Here is a 26,058-nt window from a genome sequence, read left to right on the forward strand (position 1 = left end):
AACTACAGAATACTTGAGAATATTCTGTAGTGCAGGCTTTCTAGTTGTAAATTCTTTTAACTTTTGTTTATTGTGGAAGATTTTTATTTTACCTTCAAATCTGAAGTTTAATTTTGCTGGATATAGGATTCTTGTTTGGCATACATTTTCTTTCAGAGCTTGATATATGTTTTTCCAGGACCTCCAAGATTTGAGGGTTTCAGTTGAGAAATCAGCTGAGATCTGAAATAGTTTATCCTATTCATAATCTGATATTTTTCTCTCACAGCCTTTAAAATTCTATCCTTACTCAGTACATTAGGCATTTTTATTATAATGTGCCTTGGTGTAGGTCTGTTGTAATTTGTACATTTGGGGTCCTATAAGCCTCTTGTATTTGTATTTCATTCTTTAGGTTTGGAAAATTTTCTGATATTTCATTGAAAAGATTGTGCATTCCTTGGGTTTGTATCTCCTTGCCTTCATCTATCCCGATAAATCTTGAACTTGATCTTTTCATCTTATCCCATAGTTTTTGGGATTTCTATTCATGGTCTCTTAATATCTTCTCTCTGTGGTCAACTCTATTTTGAAGATTATATATTTTGTCTTCATTGCTTGAGGTTCTGTTTTCTAAGTGGTCTAGTCTGTTGGTGATACTTTCTATTGAATTTTTAATTTAGTTTATTGTTTCCTTCATTACAAGGATTTCTGCTTTTTTACCCCCAGAATCTCTGCCTCTTTATTGAAGTGATCTTTCACTTCCTGTATTTTCTCTCTGATTTCATTTCTTATACTGTTCCTTACTTTGCAGATCAGTTTAACTATGTACATTCTAAACTCCTTCTCTGACATTTCTTCCATTGTGGTATTGATGGATTCTATTATTAGAGTATCTTGGTTTGTTTGGAGCAATTTGTTCCCTCACTTTTTCATGTTCTTTGTGTGTCCACCCAACTAACAGTACAGATCTGAGGCAGTAGTGTTTCTACCCTGTGGACTTATAGTGTCCCTGAATGTTTCCAGTACCTCAAAGTTTAGGTGGGGGGAGGTGACAAATAATAACAACAACCAATGCAAACAATATACTGCATTAAATCAAATAGTCCCTTACTATGTCATCTTCAACATTATTTATCACCATAAACAGAAATGATATAATCAGTTATTGCCTACAATAAAAACAGCAAATTTGTAAAAGGTTTTATAATTTCAAATGGAATGTACAGGGAGAGAACAGAAATGATACAGAAATTCTTTCTGTTGAGGTTCAAAAGATTCTCAGTTTCTCAGCAGTTTTTGGTGGGGTCTGGAACATGATGCTCTACCCTCTGGATTGCTGGAGTGAGATAATCCCATCGGCAGAATTCCTAGAGGTAGGATTTAGGCTTAGGTGGGCTCCAGTCTCTTTGCTGAATATCAGTTGGTCTGGAGATTTTAAATCAGCATCCCTCCAGTGCCTAGTACTTGCTGGTTCATGCTGGAAGACTGAATGCCAAGGATCTCCCCTGGGTTCCACTCATGTGCTGGGGGACCCAATTCTTAATCCCCTACATCACCTTCAGATCCCATGTATTGGGTTTGGTCTCCAAATCCATGTCTACCCCTACCCCCGCCATTCCATGTTCCCACCAGGTATGTCTCTCCCAGACAGTACTACAAGCAGTCGAATTGGAGGGGCAGGGTAGACGTGGGTGGGTGTCTATGACCAATGTCTCCTATATAAACATCTCTCCACATTTGATTTTATCATATATACATATATTATATATATCATGCATTGTGTGTTTACTGGGCCTGTATTTTGAGCCAAATTCAGGTTTGCTAGGAATCGGCCCCCTCAGCTACTGGCCCCTCGCACAGTGACTACAAAAATGGTTTCTTCCTTTATCCTCCAAACACTGCCTGGAGAGATGGTGACTTCTTTTCCCCAACATGGATATTGTGCAGTCTGTCTTTCAGGTATGCCAGGCAACGTCCTTGCTCTCTAAATGCTCAGTACCCAAACATGCCTTAGCCTCCCAAAAAATGCAGTTTCCTTTAATTCCCTTATCCCTCCACTATGCTCATGGAAGGACCTCTCTGGCTGGAGTTTCTGGTCCAGCTGTGGCAGCAGCTATGTTGCCAGGTATTTTTTCCTTATTTTATTATATCCAACCTCCTGGGTCCCTGATCTGCTTTGAGTGTCCAGTTTTAAATTCCAGTAAAGGCCCCAGTTTTTTTTTGTTTGTTTGTTTGTTTTTTTTTGTTTTTGTTTTGCTGGTTTGTTTGTTTTGTTGTTGTTCACCCACCTTTCTGAGAAACTACCTGTCTTCTTTCTTAGTTCCACTCCACAGAGCAGCCAGGAATTCGACCTCTATTTCACCATCTTGAAAACCTCTCTAATCCTTTTGTCTTAATAAGTTGATTGTCTCAGGTATTATAGTAATAGAACACTGATTAATACAGCTTATCACAGAAAGAAAACATGGATGAGATCTCTCGAGTTTATATTATAGAAATAGACATTCTGGAATCCAAATTTATAATTTGGCTTTTGGAACATTCATTTAGTCTCAATTAATTCACCTCAATTTACTGAGAGTTTACTATGTGTCAGGAACTGTTCTAAGTACTAGGAGATATATCATTGAAGAAAACAAAATCTCTACTCCAAAGCTTTCATTCTAGTATGAGAGAGACAATAACATAATAAATAACTTATGTAGCATTTTAAAAAATGGCAAATGCAATAAAAAAAATTAGAGCTAGGCAATTAGGTGAGAAGTTCTGGATTCAACTACTAGGTACATAGTCAAAGATGTATGTGAGACACCTATACTTACATATTTATTGCAATTATTCATAAGAGCCAAGATAGGGAATAAACCTAGGTATCCATTGACAGATGAATGGGTAAATATAACATGGGCAATGGAATACTATTCAGCTATAAACAAAAGTGAAATTTTGTCATTTAAAACAACATGGGTGGAAATGGAGGACCCTATGTTATGTGAAATAAATTAGGCACAGAAATGCACAAACACTGCAAGTTCTCATTTATATATGGAAGCTAAAAAGTTGATCTCACAGACGCAGAGAATAAAAGAGTGGTCAGCAGAGTCTGACACATTGTATACATGTATTGAAATGTTACTCTTTACCCCACAACTTATTATATGTCAATAAAAATATTAGCATATTTTTAAAAAGATGTTCTGGATGAAGGTAGGGGAAAATATGTGATTTAAGGTGAGGGAAGTTAGTGAAGGTTGGTGATATGGAAGCAAACTGTTAAAAGAGGTGAGAAAGTAAGCTATGCAAATATCTGAAGGAAGAACATTCCTAACAGAAGGCAAAGCTAAAACTGAAGACATGAGGCAGGAACATGTCTGATATGTTCAAGAAATAGTGATGAAATCAGTATGTCTGGGATTAAAAGAGTTGGGGGAATTAGTGATCTTTGAAACCTGGAAGGGTAGTTACCTTTACTGGAGAATGTGAGGCATGTTGGAGAGGGCTCTCACATATCCAAATGGAGATATGCAATGGGCAGAGAGGAGGGATGAGTACATTAAGATATAAAATTAGAAATCATCAGCATTAGAAGATATCAAAAGTCATAAAATCCCCAAGGAAGTTAGGTCCCATATGAAGATCTGAAGAAAAGAAGAAAAATCTGTAGGAAAGACTCAGGAGGAACTGCCAGAGAGGCAGGATGAAAACTAAGAAAGCATGATGTCATGTAAAGCCAAGTGAGGAAAGTGATGTAAGGAAAGGAATGAGTGATGGGTGACATTAAATGCTCCTGACAGATTAAATAAGATGAGAACTGAGAACTGATCTTTGAATTTAATAATGTGGAGGTCACTAGTGAGTTTAACAAGAGCAACTGTGTCAGAGTGGTGTGGTTTGAGGGGCTGGAGTTGTGGTTCAGTAGTAGAGCACTTGCTTAGCACAGATGAGGCAGTGGGTTAGATCAATACAATAGTATGCTGACAGGAATAATCTGATAGAGACAAAAAAATTAAAGTTGTACAAAAGGTTGGAAAGAATTACTAATGATATATCCTTGAGTAGATGGACACAAGGGAGAGGCTGACCAAGACAGTGGAAATTTCAACCATAGGAGGAGAAGGAAACAGTTGCTAGTGAGTAGATATGGTAGATAAGCTCTCTTCTGAGTACTTCAATTTTCTCAGTGAAGCAATAAGCAAAGTAATCAGCTCTATGTAAAGATAATAAAGATGGGATTGGAGGTTTGAAGAGAGAAAGGTATGAAAAAAAATCACTTTAGAAAACCATTCTGTACTGTGCTTGTCAGAGGGTGGTTCAAGATCCTGTACTGTTCTGTGAACTGTTTTGATTTGTTGTGATAAACAAAATAGTGCAGAAACAGAGAAGCAGCACGCTTAGGGTCATCATTAGATCTGTTTCATAGTATAGACTTTTTTTCCACAAATAATTATTTTTTTGTAATTCTACTCCTTTTTTTCCCCTATGTTATGCTGAATATACTTATTGAATTTCATATCTTAAATCTAATAAAACACTCAGGCTTGTATTTTTTATTTCACTTTTCTTTACAATTCATTTTATTGATCATGATGAGGCAGGGTGGAGGGCCAAGAGATCTTTCACCATAGATAGATTGAGAAGCACTAATCCAATAGGGTGGGACAGTAATTGAAAATGTTTTATGATTGCCAAGCAGCACTGGGGGTTCCAATGAAGTTTGCAGCCATTAGTTCAAAGACCAGTCAGCAATGTGTGTGCTTTTCTCCAGACACATTAAACTTCATGGATAAAGTTCACATAAATACTTAAATACCTGAAATAAATCAGCTTATGAAGAGGAAGATTTATTTTGGCTCACAGTTGCAGAGGTTTCAGTTCATGGTCACTTGACCCTATTGCTTCTGGGCTTGTGGCAAGACAGTAGATGGTGGCAGGGGTGCACGGTAGAAGCTTATTCATCTATCGGTGGCTAAGAAGCAAAGGGAGATAGGAGGGGCCAAGTTCCCACTGTCCCCTTTAAGGGCACACTCCCAGTGACTTAATTTCCTTCTACCAGTCCCTACCTACTAAAGGTTCTACCACTTCCCAATAAGCCTTTAGAACATTGGCCTTTGGGAGATGTTTAAGATTCAGATCATAACAAGAAAGAAGATTTGGGCTGGGGTTGTGGCTCAGTGGTAGAGCACTTGCTGAGCACATGTGAGGCCGTGAGCACCAAATAAAAAAATAAATAAATAAAATGAAGGTATTGTATCCAACTACAACTAAAAAATAAATATTCTTTTAAAAAAAGAAAATTTAACTGAGCTATTACTTAACCAAATAAAGAAAATGAAGCAAGAGAAAGGCAAGGAAATAATATGCAAGGGAACAGTTAGAATGACTGACTCTGGAATTCAGGCTGAATGAAGAGGAAAGAAAGGAAATGAGAGGTATGAGAGGCAGGAAAGTGATAGGATCAAGAGACTATAGATCTCAGAAGGATTGAAAGATTATTGAAATAAAAAATGAGCTAGAAAGAAAGGAGTGGGTCAGAAAATAAGATATATACCACTGAGAATATGAAGGACTTACAGCAAAAAGGTGGAATAGGGAAATTCTTAGAGGAGCAGTTGAAGAAAACTGTATTGTAAGATTCATCTCTGCAGATATTGGGATCATAAGAAGTCGAGGTTGTGGCTCAGTGGTAGAGAGCTTGCCTAGCATACATGAGGCACTGGGCTCAATCTCTGAGCCCATAAAAATAAAAACCAATAAAATCAAGGTAATGTGTCCATCTACAACTAAAAAAAATATTTAAAAATAAAAATTAAGCTGTGTAGATGACAGTGATGCAGAAGATCAAAATACATAGAGGAGTGACAAGATGAGGCGGGGGACTGGAGAATAAATGAGATTCAGAGTTTGAGCATTTTAGGAATTACAGACAGGAAGCAGCCATAAAAGGAGATAATACCTAGTCCAGGCAGCATGGTGTAAGAGTTATGGGGAAAATATCAGCCACACTTCCATAGGTCTTCATGAAAGATAGTAACATTAGGAAACATTATGGTTCTTATGAAATCAAGAATTTAAGGAACCCCTCCAGAGAAGAAGTAGAAGTGAGAAACTGATGTGACTTCATTTTTAAAAACAGCTTCTACCTCAAAGCCTGTCCAAGGAAGGGGGCGTGACCCTTGTCCTTGGAAAAACCCACAGAGCACTCCTAGGCACATAATCACCCTGCTGAGTTGTTTGTCTGCAAACAGGAGACAACTTGGGGTGCCAGGTGTCCCTGACTCAGTTACTCAGCACGCTAGGTGAGGACTCATAGCAAACCCCCCCCTCCCACAACTACCAATCAGCATGAGACAGGGAAAATACCTGGGATGCCAGATGACCCCCCAGTAGTTTTTGGTGGTTGATAACATGTTGGGAAACCATGTAGTTTAGCACATACACTCCTCGTAGCTTAAACCAATCAGTTCAAACGAATTCCCTTCTTGTACTAACCAATCACCTCTTACCTAACTTGTTCTCGCCAGCCAGTGAATGTGCTAATCAATGTTAAGAGTTGTTTGACTTTCCCGCGGTGCGGAATGATTTGCTGTGTGATGTTGTAACGCATAGAGTATCCCCCAAAAAAACCTATAAAATCTCACTGAACAAAAAAAACAGGACTCACTCCCTGGGAATTGCATCAGGAACGGTTGTGAGTCCAGGCTCGAGCTTGCAATAGACTCTTGTGTGATTGCATCAGATTCGGCTCCTGGAGGTCTATTGGGGTCCCACGAATCTGGCATTACAGAAGAAACAGCTGATTTTGCTCAAAGGATGGTCCTTGAGTGACAGCAGGCACAGTAAAGGGTTTCAAGAGGTGGGGAAAGATGAGTGGAAGACAGCATCAGAAGGGGAAATATAGAGAATCAGAGAGAGAATGAAGTATCTGGTATAATGGTTTTCAGGTATTTAGGGCTACTTATAAAAATTGGCACAAAAGAGGATTAAAGTATATAAGAGACTGTTTCAGAAAATTATTTATCAGGGACAGTTATTTTAGAAGAAAAATAGGGGCCTTGGCCTAGGTGACTCAATTGCCCAGGAATATTCAATCAATGGATTATATCTCAGTTCTGGAAAAGGGATACTTCTTGATGTTCTTCTATCTATTCTTAAGCTACAGCACTGAACTAAAAAAAAATGTGGATGTTTTACTCAGCTTTTTGTTGTTGCGACCAAAAGACCTGAGAAGACTAGGTCTATTCCCTGAAGACCTTAAAGGAGCATACTACAGAGATACTGCCACATCGATGTTCATAGCAGCACAATTCACAATTGCTAGACTGTGGAACCAACCCAGATGCCCTTCAATAGATGAATGGATAAAAAAAAATGTGGCATTTATACACCATGGAGTATTACGCAGCGCTAAAAAATGACAAAATCATAGAATTTGCAGGGAAATGGATGGCATTAGAGCAGATTATGCTTAGTGAAGTTAGCCAATCCCTAAAAAACAAATACCAAATGTCTTCTTTGATATAATGAGAGCAACTAAGAACAGAGCAGGGAGGAAGAACAGGAAGAAAAGATTAACATTAATCAGAGACATGAGGTGGGAGGGAAAGGGAGAGAAAAGGGAAATTGCATGGAAATGGAGGGAGACCCTCAATGCTATACAAAATTACATATAAGAAGTTGTGAGGGGAAGGGGAAAATAAACAAGGAGGGAAATGAATTACAATAGATGGGGTAGAGAGAGAAGATGGGAGGGGAGGGGAGGGGAGGGAGGATAGTAGAGGATAGGAAAGGTAGCAGAATACAACAGTTACTAATAGGGCATTAGGTAAAAATGTGGATGTGTAACCGATGTGATTCTGCAATCTGTATTTGGGGTAAAAATGGGAGTTCATAATCCACTTGAATCTATTATATGTAATATGAGATGTCAAGAGCTTTGTAATATTTCGAACAACCAATAAATAAAAAAAAAAAGACCTGAGAAGAATAATTTCTGGAGGAAAAGCTTATTTAGGGGCTCATGGTTTCAGAGGTCCATAGACAGCTGGGGTTTGAGGTAAGGCAGAACATCATGGCAGAAAGGTGTGATGAAGAAAAGTGGCTCAAGACATTAGGATGAGGAAGCAGAGAGGAACTCCAGTCGCCAGATACAAAATGTCTATTCCAAAAGCACACCCCCAATGACCACCTCCTCTTACCACACCATACCTGCATTCAGTTACTACCCAGTTACTTCCATCAGGAGATTAATTCACTGTTTGGATTAAGGCTCTCATAATCTAATCATTTCACCGCCAAACCTTCTTGTATTGTTGCACACATGAGCTTTTGGGGACACCTAATACCTAAACCACAACAGTTAGTAAGCGGGGGGAAATGACAAATGATTTGTTTGTAACATTCCTTGTTAAGAGAACTGATGAAAGTTTGCTGATAGAATAGGATTGTATAAATGAATATTTTAAATTAGGTGCATATTCAAATTAGATAATAAGAAATTTTCTATACTAACATTCATTCACTTGACCAATTTTTATTATGTATCCACTCAACAGCAACACATATAAAACTGTTCTAAAAAAGGCTGGCCTTTATTAAATTATTTTAATAAAATTAAATAAATATTCAAATTCTGGAAAAAGGTCATGGGTAGAGAGATGGTAACAAAAGAAAGAGATGTTTTTCAATGAGTAGAATAAAAAATAAGCAAGTTCTTCGTGGAGTTACATTATCTGGGCCCTTTTAAGCAAGCACTGCCTATTAAAATATGAGAACAAACTAGAACTGTTTCATTGTTATTGTCTTGCCATTACCAAATTAAAACATACTCAATAAGAAAAGAAAAGACACAGGGAAAGATGAACAAGAGATGAGAAAAGGAGAGTAGGAATTCACAAATGAGAATTAAGAAAATTTTCTTATTCACTGCTTCTTCCAAACACACTTTTTAGGAAGAATGACTTACTGAATGTATATTCTACCTACATCTTTCTAGTTATTTATATATTTTTGGCAATCAATCTTTCTTCTTTTTAAATCAAGTATTTTCTTCTTTCCCACCCATTATGCCTCTTCTTTTTTCAAGATCATAGTCACTGTTTTTATGTAGTGGTGACAGATTATTTTATGTCCATACCAAACCAGAGTGATATTAATCACCAATAGGCAAATAGAATTATTTGGATATGGAAGAACACATACACTATAATAGTTTGAGGAGTAAAGTACTAGTAGTATAAGTTCAAGAGGAACAGAAAGTGTCCCTAAAACTTGAAGTCTGTGAAGGTTAAATTCTGCCTGCCTCTCTAGACTTATGCTACTCTCCCAATCCTTTGCTCCCTTAATTATGTGCTGTATGAAACTGACCCCCATAGAACATAACAAAGCAATCTCCTCCTGCCTACAAGTTAGATTTGGCCAACAGGGACAATTGCAAAAAAATCAGAAAGCAGCAGAAGAGAGTTAAGGTTTATTCTCTCTTCTTTCTTTCTTAGTGGCCATTTGAGTTCTGGTAAAGGCTGTGTTCTTTTTTTGTGTAAACACCACAACTGTCTTGCAGCCTCTTAGACAACTACAATTCTCTGGTATCTGGGGTTATACCAGCTTTCTACTGTTCATTCATAGATACCTCACCACCCTTTGATAGGTCCCTTATGCTGACCATGACTCTGTAAACTGTTAAACTTCTTTTAATTAATAGACTGAGTATGATAACCATTTTTGTTAGGAGTTAGAAAGATATAATTTCCAGTGGCTCCTAGAGGGGGGCATTTGCAGGGACAGGTCTAAACTATCTAATACTCCTCATTCCAAATTTCTCAACTTACTATCTCTTTTACTGTTCCTTAGTGAAAATTTAGCACTATCTTGTGGAACTCACTCCTTCATGGCAATAGCACTTCATTATGACATTTAGCAGTCTTTAACTTATTATCCACAGTCTACAATTGCAAGAGCCCCTATTTATATAATGTAATTTATCAAAATAAAAATCAAAGCTACGTAAGTTTCAGGCATTTGCTTAGAAAAGGGAAGTAGCTTTCTATCTCACCTCCTTCTCCTTGTTGAGTAACACCAACTGACTGTCTGTGAGGATGCAGTACTTCCGCTCCCATGTTGTGGTCTCAGTATAGGGTGACTGACCACAAGACAGACGATGAGTGGGTGGTCCTTTCACATCTGTGTAACAAAACAGAAAAACAAGATTCTTCAATGTCAAATTAATAAAGGTGAGTCTTTTGCCTCTTAGAGGGAAAAACAACTTATACACAAAAATTTGCCCTACAATCTGCAGAGAAGATGGCTGAAACACTGTGGGAAAAACTGTTAGTACAAACTTGATACAGTAATTACACTGTACAAACGCTAAAATAATGTAAAGTTGCTTCAGAGCTAAATTGGTATTATTCAAAGTAAAAAGATTCAAAAAGATATAGTGTGTAGTCTATGGGAGGAAGATAAACATGTAACATTTCCACTGTGAGAATGAAATATACTGGTTTTCTAGTCCAGAACTGAGAGTACAGTTACTGGCAGACTGTCTTAAAAACAGTTTTAAGAATTGAAAATGTTTAAATAATAGCATATTACCACTAGAGGCCAGTAAGATCTTAAAAACACAGAAAATAATGCCCTCAAGGAGAGATCTGAATGTTTTACCATCATGTTTCTTAGAGGTAAAGTTACCTAATATTAAAGCAAAATGTCTCCACAATTTACAAATGCCTTAATTCCTTTTAAATGTCAACTGGTTATTATTACCTTTGCTACTTTATTTTTTTAATATTAACTGTTTACTTATTTTGAGGGCTGTTGTAGAATCTGGAATATATCTTAATCTTAAATACACATTAGATCTATTAAATAAAGCATTTGACAGTTCAAAGTACCTTAAAATTACTTTAGCCACAAAAGACTAATTCCTCTCAGGAATTTACTACAGTGATTATTTTAAATGTTCTAATTATTACTATTTAGTTATTATACTAGAGAAGAACAAACCAAAGAGATTGGAAAACAAATACCCATGAGGGCAGGAGAGTTGTGAATCATAAATAAGTATATTGTGTCTATTACAAGAGTGTTTTTAATTCATTGTTTTCTACAGACTTTTTGTCTTGTCACATGATGATAGGTATTACTGGTATTGGCTTCAATGAATCCAAAAGATTTCCTAGTTGCCTTATAGTATAATATAAACTGGCATAATTGTACCCAGACTTCTTTAGGAAGTAAGCAACAAGTCAGTAATCAGAGCAATTTGGTGGATATATCTCTACCCACATCATTTGTGTCCAATATTATCTTCCCTGTTCCTTCTTGTGTAACTTCCCATCCTCTCTCAGTCTATCCAACTTGCATGTTTGGGGAAATTTATCAACTTCCCCAAAGATAATTCAAGGTCCAAAGAACAATAATGTTACTAGACTTTTGCTAAACATGTTACTAATTCTTAGGAACTTTTTAGTCCTGTCAATACTGATTATCTTCACATGATTTAAACAAAAAGAAAATAGGTTAAATTTTTAATCACAATGTGCTTATTTCTGGAGTAAAAAACTAAGACAACTTCAACAGAGAGAGAGATGCACCCATTTAATGTGGAAATTTACTGGTTTTGTAGCCCAGACTAGTTTTTATTCAAGTGACTAACTTTATTGTGTAAGTTAGCCATACTCTGTCTATAAAAATTAGAGTACAAGATATTGTATTTGTAGCATAAACCAACTTTCCTGACAAAATATAAATCTGCATCAACACTGAATTTAAAGAAACCTAAATTCCTTTCTTTGTATGATCTTGAATAACTCTATTAAAGCCTCACTATAAAAGTTCTCCCTTTGTCCAATTTGAATTTTGTTGTAATTTACTCAGGGTACTGTGAAAACAAGACAACATATCATAAAACATTCTTGGACCCTGAACAATTTGTCTCCAGTGCCAAATGTAGTACAAAATAGGAAGTGATTAAATAAGGACCAATGCCTCTATATTTCTAAATTTATCTCTAAATGGAAAGATTGATTAATCATCCAGTAAGTGGCATGATTTCATCTGTTTTTTCTACCTCTATATAATTCCCACTTTTCAATCATTTGATAAGAATACATGAAAGAAAAAAGACAAAATAAGCTATTACTTTTGTTCTATTTAGCACTTTTGGATTAGATATAAGAAGCACTTTAATAATATAAGACTTTAAAGTAATCTACAGATTTAATTTACTCATTTTATCATGTCCTCATTTCCTTAGCTAATTAAAGGTCTAATAGCAAGCACATAAGCAAGGCCTACATGCTGGGATTATATGAACAGGATAACCTCAGATTTTTGCCCTATTTCACCTTATCAATGCTTCCAATCTTTATGCTCTAGTGACTTACTTCTAATTCTGGTTTCCAATTATTTTTAGTATCTAAAATTCACAAGAGAAAAGATAATAACAGAAATAAGAAGTATCTTAATAGCTAAATTAGAACAAATTTAGATTTGCTCAATCCCTTCCCTATGAGAATACTAAGGACATTACATGCTGACCTCATTACAAAAATTAAATAACCTTAGAAACATTTTAAAAATCAGAGGTAACTCAACAGATCCTTTAGAAGGCACTCCTTTAAACTAGATATTTTTCTGTAGATGAACAGTTCAAGGTTGGTTTGTTTGGGTTTTTTTTATCTCAAGATTTCTTGAAATTCTTGAAAATTATTGAGAACTTCAAAGGGGGTTTGTATATGTGGGTCATATCAATATTTAACATATTTGAAATTAAAACAAATCTTAGAAATATGTATTCATTTAAAAATAACAAACCTACTACATATTAACATAAAGGTACATTTTAATGAAATGTTAACAATTTTCCCAAAAAAGTGACTCTTTACATTTTTGCATATATATTTAAAGACAGTTTGATTATTTCTGTTTTCTATTATCAATTGATTGTTTTAGTTTTATGCGATTGATGTATAATAAGACTGAGCAAGACTCTGTCTCCAAGGGTTGGAAAAGATAAAAGTATTTTAATAGTATTTTCACATAATTATTGATATCCTTTAATATAGTACCAAAACTCAATAAGCATCTGCCTTTAAAGGTCAGTGCAATGTGGAATCTGAAACCACATTAATATACTTTGCATATTATTTTATTCAAAATCAGTTGTCTACCTCGTCCTTTGACTGGCTCTTTTACCCCATATGTATGAGATTTTAACCATTATACACTGGGATCACTTAGAAAATATTAGTTAACTCAGATTTGCAGATCTTCCAAAAGTTGCAACTTTTCATTATGTACTATCAAAAAAAAAAAAAAATCACACGCCTAAATCTTCCCCCAAATCTTGATCTCATCAGAAATGTCTTTAAATACTGAGAAGCTGTCAAACTCAAGGTGGCGGATATGAGTTCTCCAAAATTCTAATTTTCATTTTAGTCATAAATTTTATCTTTAGCAATAAATACTGCTGGTTGTTTCCCCAGAAGTGGCAGGTATGCCTCTTTTTTTCCAGAAAATGTCTGCCACATAGCAAACACAGAATAACCATAATCTGTCTTTCAGTTTTATTATAAAAATAGCTTACGGGTTGGGGTGGTAGCTCAGTGGTACAGCACCTGCCTAGCATGTGTAAGGCACTGAGTTCGATTCTCAGCACTGCATATAAATAAATAAAATAAAGATCCATTGACACCACACACACACACACACACACACACGCACACATTATACAATAGCTTAAACCTTATAGAACAGGGGCTCCAGGGGTTCCAGGGCTTCACAGATCACACATTAAAAACCATTGCTTAGACAATAAGACGTTAATGAAGGATTCTAAGAAAATCTGGCCATATACTAGGAGTTGTGGCACATGCCTGTAAATCCCAGCTACTTCAGAGGCTGAGGCAAGAGGACCCAACTTCAAAGTCAATCTGGACAACATAGCAAGACTTTGTCTCAAAAAATTTTAAAAAGGGTTGAGGACACAATGAGGGGGTTGGAGAATAGAAGTTCACTAGATTCAAAGGGGAATGAAGGGAAGGGATGGGGGATGAGAATAGGAAAGACAGTCAAATGAATCAGATACAACTTTTGTATTTTCTTATATGAATACATGACCAGTGTAACTCCATATCATGTACAATCACAAAAATTGGAAGTTATACTCCATGTATGTACAATATGTCAAAATACATTCTACTGTCATGAATAACTAAAAAGAACAAATAAAAAAGTTTAAAAAAATGGTTGAAGTTGTAATTCAATGGTAAAGTAATTGCCTATACCTGTGAGGCCCTGGGTTCTGTCCCTAGTACTGGAAGGAAGGTATGGAGAGAGGAAGAGAGAGAGGAAGGGAAAAAGAGATGGAGAGAAGGAGGGAGGAAGGAAGGGAGGAAGAAAAATTCAGCCATATTTTATAAGATGAAGTAAGTGGGGAGAAGATCAGAGGTCTTAATAAATGGAAGACTAATGTGATTAAGGGATGATTAGAATTTGCACTAAATTGGTCACAGTAAAAATAATAAGGAAGGGACCATGTGAGCCAGATTTTGAATACCAATCAACAAGTAGACTAGTAACTCTAGTTGAGGTAAAGGAATAGCACAAAATGCAAGTACTATAAATACAAATTGATGGATGCTCATTAAGTAGGTTGTGTAACCATAATTCTACTTTAGTATTAGCAAGAAAGTCTACAACAGATAGTTTTCAAAAAAAAAAAAAAAGGAAGAAAACTCATTTAAAGGATGAGCTAAACTGTGGAGCCAACCTAGATGCCTTTCAGAGGATGAATGGATTAAAAAATGTGGCATATATACACAGTGAAATCCATTATTTCCAACTAATTTTCAAAACAGCATTCAAAAATCCTAAGTGATTTAGTATATGAATAAAATCAAACGCTAGGCTCCTTCAAATCAAAATAAACTGAATAACTACTTGGTAAGGAAACAATAACAACAGATCTCTCTTACGTTAACCCTTCCTTGTGATGGGAGCTAAAAGTAGCATCATGGTCTGACACAAGATGATAATGAAGGAAATTATATGACAGAACTGAACATTCCACTACACATGTATAAAAATAACTTTTTTCAGAAGCAAACTGTCTCTTTCAGAATTAGGAAAGTATCAAAATGTTTACAATAGAAAAGTAAATAAGGAGATCTGACTAAAAGCAGAAATAGGGGTAAGCAGGAAAGGAAACATATATGGCCCAAATATGGAGACTGTCAAAGGAAAAAGAAAATGCTTGGGAAACCTTTTTTACTTTTTAGAATCTTATAGTCAAGGACCTGAACAAACACTTCTCAGAAGATGATGTACAATCAGTCAACAAATATATGAAAAAATGCTTATCATTTCTAGCAGTTAATGCAAATCAAAACTACTCTAAGATATCATCGCACTCCAGTCACAATGGCAGCTATTATGAAGACAAACAACAATAAGTGTTGGTGAGGATGTGGGGAAAAAGGCACACTCATACACTGCTGGTGGGACTGCAAATTGGTGCAGCCAATATGGAAAGCAGTATGGAGATTCCTTGGAAATCTGGGAATGGAACCACCATTTGACCCAGCTATCCCTCTCCTCGATCTATACCCAAAGGACTTAAAAACAGCATACTACAGGGACACAGCCACATCAATGTTTATAGCAGCACAATTCATAATAGCTAAACTGTGGAGCCAACCTAGATGCCCTTCGGTGGATGAATGGATTAAAAAATGTGGCATTTATACACAATGGAATTTTACTCAGCAAGAAAAGAGAATAAAATCATGACATTTGCAGGTAAATGGATGGCGTTGGAGAAGACAATGCTAAGTGAAGTTAGCCAATCCCCAAAAATCAAAATGCCTAATGTTTTCTCTGATATAGGGAGGCTGACTCATAGTGGGGTAGGGAGGGGGAGAATGGAAGGATTAGATGAATTCTAAATAGAGAAGAGGGGTGGGAGGGAAAGGGAGGGGGCAGGGGATTAGCAAGGATGGTAGAATGTGATGGACATCATTATCCAAAGTACATGTATGAAGACACGAATTGGATGTCAACATACTTTATATACAAACAGATATGAAAAACTGTGGTATGTATATGTAATAAGAATTGTAATGAAAAAAAGTACATGTATAAAGACATGAATTGGCGTGAACATACTTTATATACAAAGATATGAAAAATTATGCTCTATATGTGTAATAAGAATTGTAATGCATTCCGCTGTCGTGTATTTAAAAAAATAAAATCAATTAAAAAAATCTTACAGCTCCTTAGAAGTTAATCTGAGTTTTTGAATCACACTATTTACTAGGCCACTTTTTTTTTTTTTTTTTTTTTTTTTTTTTTTTTTTTTTTGGTATGGGGATTGAACCCAGGCACATTTTATCACTGATTTACATACCCAGCCCTTTTTATTTTTTGAGACAGGGTCTTACTAAATTGTTAAGGCTGGCCTCAAACTTGTGCTCCTCCTGCCTCAGCCTCCCAAGTCACTGGGATTACAGATGTGTGCCACTGCACCCAGTGCTACATGGTTTTTTTTTTTTTAATTCTGATAAATAAAATGCAACTGGTAAAATCCTGAGACTAATTATCACTTTTCATAGCAAGGTTTACAGAATTCTTATAGTGAATCCTCCAGTTAATAAAAACCATAACATTTCGTTCAGTCTTGATACCCTTCCAATTCTTAATGCTATCCTTAAAACACAAACATACACACATACAAAATTTTGGGGAATCTATCTATTTAGGGTAGACTTCAAAACATCAAAAAGAGAAACACATTCTCAAAAATTAATTGGCATAAACTGTGGAAATTTGAACTGCTGTGGAAAGACAGATCTATACTTTCATACATTTGTTTTTATTCCTACACCAGAGTTAACCTGGCTTTAGAAATGGCAAATTCTTCTGAACTCTAAAATTTCAATGACCAGATTTGTTGAGTTAGAACTCAAAGACTTGTAAAGACTCAGAATTAGAATGACCACATTATACAAGCAAAAACATATAAATAACTAAAACATATTATTACCTACATTTTTTAAATTGCTAAAACAGTAATTGCTTTAAATACATACTTTCTTGTAACTAAAATAATGTTCAAAATAATTTTAATAGACATTCATGATTAATATAATTCATAGGACAATTTAATGGAAGTTATTTTTCTCATAAACAATAAAATCCTTGTCCTTGCCATACAGCTTTAAAAATATGGCATATATCTGGATATCTTCTATAGGCAATTTTTGCTACAGTAGAAGAAATAATGTTAAAAGTTCTCCTATAGAGAGAATTCTCAACAATGACAATGACTGTAATATGCTGCTGAGGAACAGACCACAGTATAGGAGATATATAACCAAACTAGTTTATAAATGTATTGATTCTGTCTGCTTAAGATCTAATAGAGTTGCCATCAACTTAATATCATTCTTAAAGCACAAAAAGGAATGGCAAACCTATACAGGTCATTAAAAAGCCAAACAAAACCTAATGATTTTATATAAACACACCGAATCCTTAATTGGTATCCTTATTATTATTAAGGATTCGGTGTGTTTATATAAAATCATTAGGTTTTGTTTGGCTTTTTAATCCTTGCATTACAAATTCACTATGAGACTTTAACTGTTTGTTAAAATGAATTTATATCGTGTCTTTTAACTTCAGTGAACCATTTCAGTCTTCTCCTTAACTATAGATATTTAATTTCCATGCTACTTGATTAATAGTGCCTAGTCGATATATCCTCTATGCTCACCATCACCCTTCTTAAGAGAAAGAAAGGGAAGAGAGAAGATAGTTTACTTCTCTCTGTTCAGTAGTTTTCTTTAGTCTAACATCTGTCAAGAGTTCCTCTGCAGCTTCCCTCAAGTTCCAACAGCACAATTCACCATTGCACTTCTTTTTTTTTCCTCTTTTTTTTTTATTGGTTGTTCAAAATATTACAAAGCTCTTGACATATCATATTTCATACATTTGATTCAAGTGGGTTACGAACTCCCATTTTTACCCCAAATACAGATTGCAGAATCACATCGGTTACATATCCACGTTTTTACATAATGCCATATTAGTGACTGTTGTATTCTGCTACCTTTCCTATCCTCTACTATCCCCCCTCCCCTCCCCTCCCATCTTTTCTCTCTACCCCATCTGCTGTAATTCAATTCTCTCCCTTGTTTTTTTTTCCCTTTCCCCTCACAACCTCTTATATGTAATTTTGTGTAACAATGAGGGTCTCCTTCCATTTCCATGCAATTTCCCTTCTCTCTTCCTTTCCCTCCCACCTCTCGTCTCTGTATAATGTTAATCTTTTCCTCATGCTCTTCCTCCCTGCTCTGTTCTTAGTTGCTCTCCTTATATCAAAGAAGACATTTGGCATTTGTTTTTTAGGGATTGGCTAGCTTCACTTAGCATAATCTGCTCTAATGCCATCCATTTCCCTGCAAATTCCATGATTTTGTCATTTTTTAGTGCTGTGTAATACTCCATTGTGTATAAATACCACATTTTTTTTTTATCCATTCATCTATTGAAGGGCATCTAGGTTGGTTCCACAGTCTAGCTATTGTGAATTGTGCTGCTATGAACAACGATGTGGCAGTATCCCTGTAGTACGCTCTTTTAAGGTCTTCAGGGAATAGTCCCAGAAGGGCAATAGCTGGGTCAAATGGTGATTCCATTCCCAGCTTTCCCAGGATTCTCCATACTGCTTTCCAAATTGGCCGCACCCATTTGCAGTCCCACCAGCAATGTACAAGTGTACCCTTTTCCCCACATCCTCGCCAGCACTTGTTGTTGTTTGACTTAATAATGGCTGCCAATCTTACTGGAGTGAGATGGTATCTTAGGGTGGTTTTGATTTGCATTTCTCTGACTGCTAGAGATGGTGAGCATTTTTTCATGTACTTGTTGATTGATTGTATGTCCTCCTCTGAGAAGTGTCTGTTCACTTAATGATAAGAACCACATGATCATCTCGATAGATGCAGAAAAAGCATTTGACAAAGTACAGCATCCCTTTATGTTCAAAACATTAGAAAAACTAGGGATAACAGGAACTTACCTCAACATGTAAAAGCTATATATGCTAAGCCTCAGGCTAGCATCATTCTAAATGGAGAAAAACTGAAGGCATTCCCTCTAAAATCTGAAACAAGACAGGGATGCCCTCTCTCACCACTTCTATTCAATTTAGTTCTCGAAATACTAGCCAGAGCGATTAGACAGACAAAAGAAATTAAAGGCATAAAAATAGGAAAAGAAGAACTTAAATTATCACTATTTGCGGATGATATGATACTATATCTAACAGACCCAAAAGGGTCTACAAAGAAACTACTAGAGCTAATAAATGAATTCAGCAAAGTGGCAGGATATAAAATCAACACACATAAATCAAAGGCATTCCTGTATATCAGCGACAAATCTTGTGAAATGGAAATGAGGACAACCACCCCATTCACAATATCCTAAAAAAAAATAAAATAAAATACTTGGGAATCAACCTAACAAAAGAGGTGAAAGATTTATACAATGAAAACTAAAGAACCCTAAAGAGAGAAATAGAAGATCTTAGAAGATGGAAAAATATACCCTGTTCATGGATAGGCAGAACTAACATCATCAAAATGGCGATATTACCAAAAGTTCTCTATAGGTTCAATGCAATGCCAATCAAAATCCCAACAGCATTTCTGGTAGAAATAGATAAAGCAATCATGAAATTCATATGGAAAAATAAAAGACCCAGAATAGCAAAAGCAATTCTAAGGAGGAAGTGTGAATCAGGAGGTATAGCAATACCAGACCTCAAACTAACTACAGAGCAATAGTAACAAAAACAGCATGGTACTGGTACCAAAACAGGTGAGTGGACCAATGGTACAGAATAGAGGACACAGAGACCAATCCACAAAATTACAACTTTCTTATATTTGATAAAGGGGCTAAAAGCATGCAACGGAGGAAGGATAGCATCTTCAACAAATGGTGCTGGGAAAACTGGAAATCCATATGCAACAAAATGAAACTGAATCCCTTTCTCTTGCCATGCACAAAAGTTAACTCAAAATGGATCAAAGAGCTTGATATCAAATCAGAGACTCTGCATCTGATAGAAGAAAAAGTTGGCTCCGATCTACATATTGTGGGGTCGGGCTCCAAATTCCTTAATAGGAAACCCATAGCACAAGAGTTAATAACAAGAATCAACAAAAGGGACTTACTTAAACTAAAAAGTTTTTTCTCAGCAAGAGAAACAATAAGAGAGGTAAACAGGGAGCCTACATCCTGGGAACAAATTTTCACTCCTCACACTTCAGATAGAGCCCTAATATCCAGAGTATGCAATGAACTCAAAAAATTAAACAATAAGATAACAAATAACCCAATCAACAAATGAGCCAAGGACCTGAACCACTGCACTTCTAATTCTGCTCTCTCACAGGACAGAATGAGTTATCTGACAACAGAGTAATATATTCCTTGAAGGTATAACTTAGAGTAGGCAATCACATGTTTGACAAAGATAACACTTCTCTTTTGAGAAGAGCTCCGTTTAGTTTGCTGCCATCACCTGCATATCTTAAGATGGCTGAGAAAGGGGTACAATTCCTACAATGATTCTACCTTGTTTCCCTCCCCACTCCATATCATGCTTCAGTTCGAAGTACCTCAAACACATATTCCATGAAAAGGAAGGCAGAGCACATCACATTTTCTTCCAGTTCTTAGACATGAATTAGAAAGAATAAAATCCATAATTCTCAGAAAGGACCAAGCACTGCCTAAGCAACTAACTATATGGCCTGGATAAGTGTAGTAGAAGGATGCAGATGTCAAGATGACAGCAGTCTATTAAAAGATTACTCTTCATCCCCAACAGACAGATATATCCATAGATCATACTAAACCTCTTATACAGAAAAATATAAGATGCTCAAAGTAAAACAATTCATTTGTATAATAATGCTTAGAAGGAAATAAAAGTCCATATGAAATTTTTTCTTAAAGTGAGATATTATGCTAATTTAAGAAAATACTATTTGGCCCTTAAAACATGACCTTGGTGTTTTATTATTAAATAATCAAAATTCAAGATCCTTTTCATGTCTCACATTTCTGTTATGGGTAGAAAAATGAACTATACTGAGAATCTCAAACACCATTTAGTGCACATTTCGTTTCTTATATTTAGTACTTTTTCCTATATTAATACACCCCCACACTTGCTTCACTTTGTATTAAATCTCATCACTGTCCTTTAGGAGCCGCTGCTGTGGAGAAAGAGTTTTTAAAAGAATGTAATTCTTAATGAAGAGAGGGAAAAACAGTAAGTAGTTTACCAGTGTTGAGAGATTAGTTTCCAAGCTTTTAAAGACAGTCAATACTGTGATATTATGTCTCTACTTAAGAGAGCAAAAGAAAGAAAACTGCATTAAAAATAAAAATTGTCAAGAGTCTGGTAGCATTAAAAATCTTTAATAGATCTACCTCTATCTGCAGTATCAACTGGAACAGAATTCATAGCTAAACATTCTTCTTCTCTCAATTGTGATCTGTTTGAATCACAAATTAATACATGTACAGTAAAAACCATCCAGGAGATACCCAGGCTCCTCTAAAGAATCCCAACAGTCACTCACTGGTAAATAAATAGCTCAATTCATGAGCTCTGCCCTAATATAACTAATATAACCTAATTTCACATTAGAAATGAAAAACCATGCTTTTTATCAAAAAGATCTCAAGTGAGTAGAAGGGAACAAACACCTAAAATGGAGACAATAAAGTAGCAAAAGAAAGAGTTTTTTCTCTGCAATACAACCAACATGAATAGAACAGACATTCTTCTTATACAAATCTAATCCATTCCTAAAAACATGCTGGATAGCAATTTTTCACATAACAAAAGGCTGAATTCTATTATTTTAAAATTTATTTTGGTGGCATTGGGAATACAAGTCAGGCCTCACACATGCTTTCCTCTACCACTGAACTATATATCCCCAGTCCTTAGTCTATGATTTAAAATGGAAAAAGGAAATTTAGTTCAAGTCTATATAAAACTCCCAAGTAAAGGTTGAGGATGTAGTTCACTTGCCTAGCATACATGAGGTTTAGGGTCAATGCCCAGAAGTACAAATCTTTTTTAAAAAAATCAAACTCCCAAGTAATTTCCCAAAATACTATTAAATATTCTTTAACCTCTATGTAACCCATCAAAAAGTATATTTAAAATTCTACTACAAAGTCATTTAATATTTAATGAACTTCTTAGTACAATTATATACAGTAAATAGTATATCCTATACAAGTTATACTCCCTCTATATTACAAACATTACGGTAAGTAAACAAAGACAATAATTTATTAGATACACAATGAATGCAAGCAATAAAAAAAAGAATAAAGTTAAATACAAGGCTTTTTGAAACTATCACCACTATCATAGTTGTCTTCATTTTTTCTCACAAATGGATAAAATTCATAGGCGTAATGCATGAGGATGGCCGAGATTATGTTTTCTCTCTTTTCATTTTTTGTCTATCATTCATTCATCTTTATCATTTCTATCTTTTCTTCTAAGTCAGAGCTTCCATAATTCTCCAAGGTTTACCTACTTTCCATACGCTTTTCCATTATCTTAGAAGATATTAAGATTGTACAAAACCTTTAACAATATCACAAAACAGTCCCTTTTGGGAAAAAAACAACTGATACATGACAATACACCTACTTCATACATATTTTCTTACCCAGATTTGTCAGCAACTTAAATTTTGGCTCAAATACACACAGGGGTGTTAGTAAAAATTAATTGTATAGTCAATTTTAGGTTAAAAATTTCTAAGCCATTATTGAAAATATTTGGATAATGAGTTCAGATGTCAAGGGATAAATTTACATTACAGAGAATAAAGAGAGAAGAGTGAAGATAAAAAAGAAATGGTGATTTGGAATGCTCATCCATATTTATTTATTTAGTTAGTTAGTTGTAGATGGACACAATATCTTTATTTTTATGTGGTGCTGGGGATCGAACCCAGTGCCTCACACGTGCTAGGCAGGCATTCTACCTCTGAGCCACAGCCCCAGCAAGGATCAGGTAGAAGAAAATACAAAGGTCTTCAGGAAAAGAAATGCAAAGGAGAGCAAAAGGGACTTTCTTTAGGATACAATGTAGATTTGAAAGCTACCTTTGAGATTAATAAATAATACTTCCTCAAATCAGATTAATAAAAATGAGGTTTGAAATTATAAAACACTTAGCACAGTTATCTTAGAATTTAGTTATTCTTCTGTAAAATCTAGATTTTTTTCCTAGCATATCAACAGAGCCTCTTCTTGATTTTCTTTTTGTTGTTGATGTTTACTTGCTTACTTTTAATTCTGTATTGATTTACTCTGCACAAAACACTTAAATCTGGTGATATGACAATAAACAAACCTATTCACTGGACTTAAAGAACTTAAAAGTCAAATAGTATACAATCAGTATACAATTAAATTAGAACAGTTTTGATTAAAAAAAAAAACACTATCAAGAAGTAGTACAGGACACCTGAGAGATTTAATAAGAGCAATGGACCTAACAGTTGGGAAAACAGGAGGTAGTAGAAGGTAGTATAAATATTAGGAATTTCATGCAAATGAAACAAGGAACCAAAAACCCTGAGGAAAAAAGTAGTCCTATGAAGCACATGGCATAAGAAACTAACTGCAGAGATAAGAGACTGGTGAAACAGGCTGAGGCAAGATCATACAGAAATCCATAACCTAGTTTAAGGATGTTGATATTTATCCTATCAACAAGGGAAAGCCTCTGAAGGGTTTTAAACAGAAGAGAGACACCACCACTGATATGTATTTTTGTCAACAAGTGAATTTGAGTTTCCATTATTAAAGTTAGAAATTCTAGAACAGGTTTGAGGGAGAAGCTGATAAAATTAATTTGGTTCACGTCTAATCAGAAAAAAAAAAAAATCAAGCTAAATGCTGTTTCTGTCAGATTAGGTCTAAGATCCCTAACTCTGGCTTACAGAAGAACTGGAATTATTGCAAGACTTCTACAAATACTCTATAAAAAATTCATTTTAACAAATACATAGCAGCTACCAGGTTAAAATGGCATTTTGAAAATAAATAAATTCACTGCCTCTCAAAGCCCCATTAAAACTAAAAATGAATTTGTATATGGAGAGACAGAAAAAAAAAACCAATAATAATAATAACCAACAAGGATTCAAGAACAGAAAAAAATTAAAATAAATAAATGCTTAGAAGTTAGGAAGAATATTTTCAAGCAGTAACTGGCTTAGCAGGCCTGAGAAAACGGAATCCTAGGCTATGGGTAAGGAAAGCTAAGAACTAACCCAACTTACACCACAGAATCTTAAAAAAAAAAAAAAAAAAGTTTGTAGATAAGCCAGCACTAAATACCTCTGAATGGAGAAAAGGGTTGATCTAAAATGAGAACCAGGTAACTGGTTTAAAAGACAATTACATGTGGGGAAAAAGGCAAACTCATGCATTGCTGGTGGGACTGCAAATTGGTATAACCAATCTGGAAAGCAGTATGGAGATTCCTTAGAAAACTTGGAACGGAACCACCATTTGACCCAGCTATCCCACTCCTTGGTCTATATATCCAAAGAACTTAAAAACAGCATATTACAGGGATGCAGCCATGTGAATGTTTGTAGCAGCACAATTCATGATTGCTAAACTGTGGAACCAACTAGATGCCCTTCAATAGATGAATGGATAAAGAAACTGTGGTATATACACATAATGAAATATTACTTAGCATTAAAAGAGAATAAAATTTGCAGGTAAATGGATGGAGTTGAAGAATATCATGCTAAGCGAAATAAGCCAAACCCAAAAAATCAGAGACTAAATTGGTATCTAGTGGATACCAATCCATAATGGGATGAGGGGCATGGGATGAACAGAGGAATTTTGGATGGGGCAAGGAGGGTTGGGAAGGGGCAAGGGGGTAGGAAAGACGGTGGAATTACCCTGGGTACATGTATGATTGCACAAATGGTGTGTACAACCAGAGAAGTTAAAAATTCTGCTCCATTTGTGTACATGAATCGCAGAGCTTTCTACTGTCATGTATAACTGATTAGAACTAATTTTAAAAAAGACAATTACAGTTCCAAAATCATCTCTCCAGTTCATCTTATAGAAAAATGTCAAGGGTAAAATAAATGGGAGAATAAAAGGTGACTGTCATAGATGAGAAAAACATACTTAAAACATAAAATGAATATTAAGAAGTGCTTCACCCCAAAGTTGTCTTCAACCCCCAAATGATTATCAGAACTAGCAATCAGACCTCCACAATCCAGGCAGGAGAATAGCTTTTTGGATATCAGATTATCCCAACATGAAGGAATAAAGAACAAAGGTTCTTCCAACAGCCCATCATGATCACCTCACTGGAGAGCTGTTGGCAGACAAGCCCAACTTCACACTTAGTTCTCAGAGTCAGCTTTCTAGTCTCAAATTTAGTTTATGCAGACAAACAAAGAGTATTAGAGATCAGAGGAAAGCTCCTAGCATGAAAATATACATATTTAAATAAGTAAACAAACAAATATAAAGAAAAAGGCAACCTGGAGGCTGGGGTTGTGGCTCAGCAGTAGAGCGCTCACCTAGCACGTGTGAGTCACTGGGTTTGATCCTCAGCACCACATAAAAATAAATAAATAAAGGTATTTTGTCCAACTACAATATTTTAAAAAATAAATGAAGTATTTATTTAAAAAAAGGCAACCTGAAGGAGACACAAATCATAAAGAAAGAAAGAAACAATCATCATTGCCCTAAAGGAAATATGAGAAGTGGAATCCATGCAACACGACAATTTTTTTTCAATAAAAAGCAATATTTATACAACTAAATTGAGCTTTTATATATTAAAACACAATAGCAGAAAGGAAAAGCAAAATTTAATAGCAAAATTCAGAAAACAGAACAAAAAGACAAAGTGAAGGAAAAGAAAAAATTGAGATGAGAAAATTGAGAGCCAATCCAAGATGGTTAAGA

The 26,058-nt window shown here is 35.3% G+C and overlaps 1 protein-coding gene across 4 annotated transcripts in view; it reads right to left on the reverse strand.

Moving 5' to 3' along the window:
- Positions 1-26,058, reverse strand: part of Rasal2 (RAS protein activator like 2) — a 348,110-nt gene that overhangs the window by 180,074 nt on the left and 141,978 nt on the right. For all 4 annotated transcript variants that reach the window (XM_076832457.2, XM_076832459.2, XM_076832455.2 and 1 more), the window contains exon 2: positions 10,031-10,158. In XM_076832457.2, coding sequence (XP_076688572.1) covers positions 10,031-10,158 — 128 coding nt within the window. The remainder of the gene's footprint in view (positions 1-10,030; positions 10,159-26,058) is intronic.

The sequence above is a fragment of the Callospermophilus lateralis genome, chromosome 13, assembly GCF_048772815.1.
Source record: "Callospermophilus lateralis isolate mCalLat2 chromosome 13, mCalLat2.hap1, whole genome shotgun sequence".
NCBI lineage: Eukaryota > Metazoa > Chordata > Mammalia > Rodentia > Sciuridae > Callospermophilus > Callospermophilus lateralis.